Here is a 9978-nt window from a genome sequence, read left to right as displayed (position 1 = left end):
CCAACAGATTAAATAGATTTCAGGAATTATTTTCAGTTATATCTATGTTAATATTTCTTTAATTTGATGAAACTTGGTAATTCTGGTAAAAATTTTATATGGAAAGAAAAAAAAAAAATTATAAACATATATATACTGAATTTGGAACTTTTTATGTTTTCGATCTCGTATACAAAGTAAAATGTTTCTGTTAATAATCGAGAGATTTCCTTGGAACTATAGTATAACTTCACTCTGCCTTTCCTTTGCAGTCCAAATTAAGTATACTTATTCACATTTTTTTTTTTTCAAAGATGAATTTAAACCCTTAATATTATAATTTGGCTATTTCCATTGTATAATACTTTTTAAAAATTTTTAATCAATGGTAACTATGGTAACTAGTATATAATAAGTTGGCATAGAGTAGCACTTGATAAAAGTAAAATGAACTTCCAATTAGCAAATACACGAGTCTATATAGCATAAAATATAAATTCATAACATTCGCTAACTTTATGAACAATAATATAATTACTATGATTGATACAAGTTTTTACAAAATCTATTATTTTTTTTTTTATAAACAGTATAGAATCATTAAGTTATATTCCATAGTATTTTGATACACTTAAAGCAAACGTAAAATAAAACAACGTGAGAAAAAAATTCATCAATCCAATTTAAGTTACAAGCTTTTCATCGATATTTTACACAAAAAGAAAAAGCTTGAATTGGTTCCACTTTGAGCAGAAGACAAAAGCTAATTCATCCTAACTACATCTAGTTTATAAAGTAAGATTGTTTCATTATTCACTATGTTCATTTTTATCCTAGTTAAGAATCAAAATAAAAAATATCTCAAACACTTTATTGTACAAATTAAAAAGTATTAAAAAGGCACTCCTAAAATCATGTTGAATGTTATAACTTGTCCATGAAATAGGGTTGACCATTTTTTGTTAACCTAGCGGTGAGTATATCCACACCAGTGTTCGTAACAAGTAGTGTGTGCTCGAACTGGGCTGATAACATCCCGTCTGCTGTCACCGCCGTCCACTTATCCGGCCAAATCTCGTCTCGCCAGCTCCCTTTTACAGAACAAATTCAAAGTCTTTAAAAAAAAAAATATTTCCTAGAAGATACTAAATAATAAACAAGAGATTATAAATCTGAATGACAGACAATATTTTTCAAATTAAGAAGAAAATGCAAATCGGGGGTGCTGTCAAAAGAAAACAAAAAATAGTTAACAATAGTTCATTTGCTGACATTTCATTCCACTTTTTAGAGCTTCATAAGGACTAAAAAGATACAAAAATAACTAAAAATATTTTTACGCTGTATGATAATAAGAGAAAAAAAAAGGTAAATTAAATGTAAGGTTAACTTTATGTAAATTAATAAATTATCTATAAAAGAAAATTATATATAAATGAACAAAAAGAAGAAATAAAAACATTTATAGTATAAAATAGACAATGATAAGTATATAAATAAAAAAAAATTTAATACACTAAAAGATGGAAAATTAAAGAAATAAGTTAAAATTAAATAATGCTTGAGAAAGAATAAATAAGAAATAAGTAAAGAACAAATTTTTATAAGAGAAGATGGTTGAGAGTGCGGTCAAAATAAAACACAAATAAGTTGAAGTAACTTATTTACATAAATAAACTTCAACTTATTTGTGTTACATTTTGACCGCACCCCCAACCATCTTCTGCTCTTATAAGTCATCCAAGGTCAACTATCTCTCATGATTAACAAATGTTTATATTTTTATTTATTCTTTCTCAACCTTTATTTAATATCAACTTACTTCCTTAATTTTACATCTATTAGTGTATTAAATTTAATAGTATAACTATTTTTATTTACTCTTTTTGTTCATTTTTATATCGTCCAATCCACACACACCTCCATAGCTATGTTCGCTGACGATACAGCTGTGTTCTCTTAACATGATGACAAAATAATAGCTAGAAACACTTTGCAAAGTCACCTTAATGAATAGAACAATATTTCACTAAATGGATGATTAGCTTGAACATTGAAAAATGTAACTCAAAAGTTTTTACTATCCGACGCCCACCAGAACCACCGGATCTAATCCTCAAAGGTAAAAATGTGAAATGGAATCCTGCCAGTGAAATAGTAAGATACCTAGGAATTCACCTACATCGCCGTCTTACCTGGAATCACCATATCAACATCAAACTAACTCAAACCTATGCAAGGTTAGCAATGCTATATCCTATCCTAAACAGAAATTCCAAACTAAAACCAGAAACAACTGTTCTTATATTTAAAACAATTCTCAGGCTACTGCTGATGTACGGCTCTGAAGTCTGGGGAACGGCATACTTTAAGAAGGACTACAATCTTTTCAAAATAAAGCCCTAAGAATCGCAGTTAATGCTCCTTGGTTCATAAGAAATAGCCAATTGCATCGCGAATTACAGATAGAGTCAATAGAGGATTACATCAAAAAACGGTCCATGAAGTTCCACTCCCAGTTGCCGACAGATAAAGGAGCAGTGACCTACAACCTGGGAAACCCAACCTCAACCCGAAGACTGAAGCCCAGGTTGCTGCTGAACATTCTGTTATAAATTTTAATAAATATAAAATTAATTCATAGTCACACTACCTCTATTTTACTTATTATTATTACTCATTTTATATATTCATTTTTTTTTCTCTCTTTTCTTCTCTCGTCCCTTTTCCAAATTAACTTGTTTCTTTTTACTATTAGAGGGCAATTGTTTGTTTTATTTAAGTGTACCAATATCATTATTTTTTGTTATTAAATTTACTTTGGTCTTTTATTAAGAAGCATTATTCTTATCTATTTCTTTTCTTTTTTTTTTCTTTTAATAAGAACATTGCATATAGTTAGGGGTGTCTTTTGTACGAGACTATACCCCCCATAATCGACTGTTAAAAATATATACATATAACCATGTAAGGCCCACCAGGCCGATCTGGTATAAAATAATAAAAAATAAAAAAAATTTTCATTTTTATGTAATTTTCTTTTCATTTATATTTACATAATTTCAATTCTATTTTTAATTTACCTTTTTTTTTTTTTATCTTATTATCCTACAATGTTAAATTATTTTTAGTTGTTTTTGTATCTTTTTAGCCCTGATAAAGCTCAACAAAGTGAGGCGAAACATCGGCAAATATATAGCTGGTTTCCTTTTGACTGCAACCCCCTTCCCCCCTCCCCTTTTTCTTCGTAATAAACAATAGAGTTCATACCTTGTGAGATCATAGGCTCAATCGTAAAACAATGTCCTGGCTTCATTACTCCGACAGCCTTGTTCTCTAGAGAAAAAAATAAAATGTAATTATAAACAAGTTATTAAAGTGAAACAACTATGAAACTATTATATCAGAGTTTATACAAGATATTTTACAAGTCATATCCAGATAGTAAGAGTACTCAATTTTTTAAAATAGAAATAAAAATTGACAGAATATTGTAGGTATATATGCTGTTGGGGCGAGAAGCTTTACGTTATTGAAAATATACCAACCTCTTCTCCAGAATAAAAAACCTAATCGTATAGTAATACAATACACAATTATTCATCATAATTCTACAAAAAAAAAAATTTCTGCGTCTAGGGCGCATTAGCAAGAAAACTCAGACATGTGTCTAATATTTTTCTACCTAGTATCACAAAAAAAAGGTTTTATTGAAAACGGTGATCCCGCGTGCATGGCCTCCCCTAGTTAGATGAACTGTAGTCCATGACTTCTCTACCTTTTTGTCACTATTGAACTAAGGAATTAACTCTCTTATCCTATTTTAAATACCTCCATGATCAAAAATGGGCAAAAATTAGCAATATTTGAAATTTTTATTTTATTTATTTAATCATATTTACAACTGTATTGACATAAAAATACATCTACTAAATTTAATGTTTTGATGTAAGATCACTATGGAGCGATACAGGGATGTAGAGAAATTACCCATTGGTAGCACTCTTATAATATTTCTACATTAGAAGGTCTTGAGGCATCTACTTTCAGGCGCTTTGGAGGATTGTCAAGAATGGAAGAGGAAGCAAGGTTAGAAACTAGTAGGTTTGGGTGGTTAGGGAGTTTATAATGGAAGGATTGGTATCTGGTTCAGGCTAGATCGTTATATATTGAACATTAAGGTCTTTAATAATATTATGGCATAAAAAAAAAATTATATTTCTTATATTTATTTATATAACATAAGATTAAATATAAAAATAAGAATAACTAACTTGCATAATGTGGTATACTAGGTGCAGTGTGGAAAACCTGATGAATTCCATGCCCGCAGTAACTTCGAACGACAGAAAAGCCGTGAGCTTGAGCATGTTTTTGTATAACATTTCCAATTTCTCGATATTTTTCTCCAGGTTTCACTGCAAATTAATTAATCAATTAACCATACAGTCTTATCTTACTTATACAAAAAATAAAAATAACTTTGTATGAGGAGAAGGTGATTGGGTGTGTCATAAATCCAAGCCTTCATGAATAATCATGGATACATAAATAGTGTTGACAGACATGAATAGTCTTAAGTATTATAAGAAGATAGAGGCTGTATGAGATGAGTAATATTAGAATTAAGTAAGAGAAAGAACCAATAATAAAATACATACAGAAATCTAGTTAGTAAATACATGTTGTAATGTTCTCTTTTTGTGTAAATAGTATATTTTTATGTATAAAGGGTTTTTAAAATGTTTTTATTTTATTTATCATTTCAATATTGTTCATTTGCCTTGTTGAACCAAAAAGAAAGAAAACCAATTTTGTTCAGTCAAATATGGAGTGGAAAGATCGTTATTCAAAACAAAGAAGATGGCGGGGCGTGGCTTACTAAAGTTCATTGAATTGCGGCCATATTGAGCAGACTAAAATACTTTAAACTTTATTTAAAATTTTTTGAGGTTAATGACTTCCATTTTGAATGAATTATTTAATAATTCAGGAGAAGATGGTTGGGGGTGCAGTCAATGAAAAACACAAATAAGTATGATTAACTTATTTTAATGTGCCGACGTTTCGGCTAGAGTTTCTAACCTTCTTCAGGGCTAAAAACAAAACAAGATAACAACCACAGTAAGTATAGAAAAATAAAAAAATATAAAAAGAAAGTATAAACAGAATAATTTTACAAAATAGAATTAATAAAATGAAGTGATGAGTCATTTTATTAATTCTATTTTGTAAAATTATTCATTGTATGTGTAAAATTATTCTGTTTATACTTTCTTTTTATATTTTTTATTTTTCTATACTTACTGTGGTTGTTATCTTGTTTTGTTTTTAGCCCTGAAGAAGGCTAGAAACTCAAGCCGAAACGTCGGCACATTAAAATAAGTTAATCATACTTATTTGTGTTTTTCATTGACCGCACCCCCAACCATCTTCTCCTCATTTATCATCCACGGTCAACTATCTCTCATAATTATTTAATAATTCATTCAAAATGGAAGTCATTAACCTCCAAAAATTTTAAATGAATTGACTCACCAGACTTCCTTAGAGATAATCCAGATTTAAACTTTATTTAATTTCTCATCACAATTGTAGTTACAGTAAATTTTTTGACCTTTAGAAATAGCGTTTTGGGAAAGAAGACAAAATGTTTTGTTTAGAGTTAGTGAGTGTTTGTTTGTTGAGAACGAAGATATAGAGTAATTGGTTTGTGTTGCTTAAAATAGAATTGAAGCAGATTTGTAAAGGTAGCTAATAAATAATTTAATTCAGTGTCATTAGTAGCTGAATGTATGTTCTCATTGCCTAAAAAACTGCCCTGAGATTAAGAGTCTATAATATCACATATAATAAAATAAAAATTCTTATATTTATTTAATATTTAATCGTTTTATTTGACCTCATCATCTTCATAGCTATACTTTAGAAATGAGAATAAGTAAAAACTATTAATATCCCTTTTATTTTATTTGAAATAATTTGTTTATATTACAATGTACAAAATGAAAATTATTTAAAATAAAGTAATGAAAGGAGCAGGATATAAAACATAAATCTAGTTAGTAAATAAATTTCATTACTTCATACTTCCGTTAATTTATTTTAAAAATTGTTTTTTCCTCTTACTTATCTATTTTTACATGCTATTATATAATTTTCTTTTCACTTATATTTACATAATTCTAACCGAACCTTAATTTACCTTATTGTATCTTATTATCCTGATATGTCAAAATATTTTAAGTTGTTCATTTATCTTTTTAATACTGATGAATCTCTAGAAAGTGAAGCAAAACATCAGCAAATAAATAGTTGCTAACTATTTTATTTTTATTTTTTTTTTTTACAACCCCCCCTCCCCCCTCCCATCTTCTTAATAAACAAGAGAGTTTGTTTATATATTTGTTTGTATTCTTTTTTGCTAAATGCTTTTTCAACTTATTTCTTATGCATATCCTGCGCTACAATTGGGGCTTTATGTCGGCTCATAAATAGTTGTTAACTATTTTTGGTTTCATGATTTGATTGCACCCCCGACCATCTTCTTCATATTTTGAAAAAAATACGATCAATCATTTATTATTATTATTAATTCGGCTCCACAACTCGATGTTGAGTCCTGGTCTCCTGCATCAGCCTCCACCAATCATTACGATCTTGTGCAGTCGCCATCCAGTTCCTACCACTAATGCCCTCACTCCATCGAAGGCGTGCTCTTTCTCTGCGTCTTGTTCCATGTACTACCTCGGTCACTATTTTCCTTGGCAGATCACTCTCAGCCATCCGAGCAACATCCCCTGCCCCTCTCAATATACTGAGCCTCACAAACTGGACAACGTCTGTTTCCTTATATAAAACTTTGAGCTCCTGGTTTGTTCGACGTCTCCATATCTGGTCAACCTTCACAGCTCCAAATATTTTGTGGAGAATCATCCTCCCAAGACCATTAAGTTGTGCTCACCAGCCTTGGAGATAGTCCACGTTTCCGAGCCATACAGACCAATTGGTCAAATAATTGTTTTATACAGATAAATCATATTGTCCTTAGACTAGGCACGGCTCCTAAAATAAGGACTGAGGTTAAAATAACAACGGTTGGCACATAGGACTCTTCATTTATTTTCTAGTCACAACAATTTATATATTTAATTTTAATATTACTCTTCTCATACAGCCTTTGTCTTCTTATAATACTTAAACTATTCATATCTTTCAACCCTATTCATTTATCCATGACGTTAGTTATTTTTTGATCATCATTCTGTATATCCTTTTATTCATTGGTTGTTATCTTGTTTTTTTTTTGTTCTTAGATGTCACTAATAAATAAATTTTTATTGAAAGATCGATGGTTGAACGTATGTAATAATAAAAAAGGAAGGTCACACTCGGACCATCTTCCTTTTCAAATAACTTTTTACCTATATGTGTTCTTCCTTGTGCGCATCCCCAACCATCATCTCCTCCAATATATCATCCATGGTCAACAATCTACTCATGATTAAAAATAACTTATGTTGTAACATTAAAATTTTACCAGTGACATTGTATTAACACGTGTGATAATTGAAAGAATTACAAGTATGAGGATTATTAAAGTGCTTGAATATGGAAGAATTATCCCGAAACGTTGTACAACTATGGAGAAAAATATAGAATAATTTATATTCATCTTTGGAAGTTTTTTAAACTCAAAAATTTATAGAAATTAATGTTATCAACATTATGTTAATAAATTGATGTTATTAATCTTGTGATACATCAGCAGATACTCCAGATACCGCTAATGACACAGCGGTCAACAGTGAAATTTCACTATCATTGCTATTAACCACAATTTTTACATAAATGTTTTAACACTTTGCCAACTTTATACACAGAAACGAGCAAAAATTAGCTATAGTTGAAATTAATAGCTAAAATTGTCATGGATACGACCCTTATTCATGGATGAACGATTGATAAATAAATATCGTTGCCATGGATACGACCCTTATTCATGAATGAACGATTGATAAATAAATATCAAAGCTATATCTAATTTTTATCCAAGCCTGTATAAATTATACATCTGTTAATAGGGCAATGTTTTGAACATCATAAGCAAAAGTTATTAACAATGAATCTTTGATGAATGTTAGTGATATCTAAATAAATTATGTTATTGACAAATTTATCTTCCGCTTAAACAAACCTATAGAATAAAATAGTTACATTAAATACATACACATTATTCTGACTATAATTAAAATTATATTTCACTACTTATATATACATAATAGATACATTTTATAAGAGATAGAACACTTAAATTTAAGTGTAAAACTGTGGATGCATGACAGTATGGATAACTGCCCGGTTTGTAACTCCGAAGAAAAGAAAAGATACCATTCACTCCTTGACAAACTGTCATAAGTATAGTGAAATTATAATAAAATATTTTGGGCAGCGGACCTGCTCATCAAAACAATTGCTCAGTTTATTAAAAGGCTCTAATTGGAGCAACTATGTACAGCAGGCTACACTGGAAAGAGCTCAATAGTTTAAAATGTGAGGGATCGATGTTACATCCCATTGTTACAAGTTTGATATGATTGTTTTGTTTCTTTAAATATAATTACTGTATTGCTGTTTTAAATTATTGACTTTTTTTTTTTTTAAGTATTGTTATTTATGAGTTTTAGTTAAAATTGCGCACAGGCTTCGACAGACTGATATTTTTCCATATATGTCTAAGTGTTTTTAATTGTTTAAATAGACTACACCAGTGGCATGTTAAAAAGGAAGATGATAAACTATTAAAAATAAACTAAAAAAAAAAAGAAAAGAAAAAGAAAAGAAGAAGCGATTCTGTAAGTAAGAGGAAAATATTAACAAAAAGTGCACACCAAATCACATTGTTCCACCTATTGGCCCTCTAACTTCGCACTGCCATTAGGATTTAAAGGTTTAATGGTCTCCATTGTGGTCAACCATGTTGGGAGAAAAGTAAATTTATCTCTAAGGCACAATCAATTTAACATTTTTTTTATTTTTATATTATTGACTTAAGCTTTCCTGAATATCAATAATAGTTTTGAATATATTCTACATATGAGATTAAAAGTATATAGAGGAAATGAATAATAAAAAGTCTACTTAATAATAAAATATAATAAAAATGTACTTACCAATCTGGATGGCTTTTTGTAGGCACTCCCAGGTAACTCTAGTGAGCTTCTTGGCTACCTCACTAACCTCTCCCACCCAAAATGTTTCGTTGAGATCACCATGGTAACCTCGATGAAAAACAGTTATATCAACTAGAAAAAAAAAACAAAGTAATAAAAATAAAATCTATACATATTGTTATTATAATTAAGATTTAAATAATTTTTCAACAATTCAATTATTTGGTTATTTTTCCACAAAACACAAAGTGAGGAAAGTCATTATTTCTTTACTAGTAAAGGGAGGCTACGCATGTGGGATCACCGATTCCAATGAAACTTCTTTTTGGTGATACTAGGTTAAAATTCAGGTTTTTAACAGTTGTAGTTAGGTTGGATTTGGGCAACATTGTGAGGAGTTATGAATTTATTTCACGAATGCGGGAGAACAGCAGAAAAAAAATTTTGATTTATATAAAAATTCATAATGAAGGGTTTCAAAAAGATGCTTGTATACTTTGCTGCCAGCAAAGTTTGTTCTTCGTAATATTTTACACATTTAAAATAATTTAATATGATCAATGATATTTTATTCATTTTATAAAAAAAAAAAATGAAAAATCGATTGGTATATAATAACCATGAAATACATGCAGAGCAAAGGCAGCAAGCGATAACAAAAAAAAATTTCTAAAAGAGAGATAAACATTATATTAAAAATAAGATGCCCAACTTCATTGGGTTGTTGCCTCATACACAGCATACTTAATATTATTAAAGAACATTTTTTGGCAAAGTCTATTAATTTAAATAGTCAGAGCATAATAAAACAATATAAAAAGTCACA

The 9978-nt window shown here is 29.3% G+C and overlaps 1 protein-coding gene across 2 annotated transcripts in view; it reads right to left on the bottom strand.

Annotated features, from left to right (window-relative positions):
• Positions 1-836: 836 nt before the first annotated feature.
• Positions 837-9978, bottom strand: part of LOC106690285 (methionine aminopeptidase 1) — a 15526-nt gene continuing 6384 nt past the window's right edge. For both annotated transcript variants that reach the window (XM_014435654.3, XM_014435655.3), the window contains exons 6-9: positions 9153-9284; positions 4254-4397; positions 3250-3315; positions 837-1070 (exon numbers count right to left, since the gene is read on the bottom strand). In XM_014435654.3, the coding sequence (XP_014291140.1) occupies positions 904-1070; positions 3250-3315; positions 4254-4397; positions 9153-9284 (509 nt within the window). In that variant the 3' untranslated portion in view covers positions 837-903. The remainder of the gene's footprint in view (positions 1071-3249; positions 3316-4253; positions 4398-9152; positions 9285-9978) is intronic.

The sequence above is a fragment of the Halyomorpha halys genome, unplaced genomic scaffold (genome assembly GCF_000696795.3).
Source record: "Halyomorpha halys isolate HHAL.00 unplaced genomic scaffold, Hhal_1.1 Scaffold1640.1, whole genome shotgun sequence".
Taxonomy (NCBI): domain Eukaryota; kingdom Metazoa; phylum Arthropoda; class Insecta; order Hemiptera; family Pentatomidae; genus Halyomorpha; species Halyomorpha halys.
The sequence above is the reverse complement of the archived record's forward strand: the minus strand, read 5'-3'. Positions and strand labels throughout refer to the sequence as shown.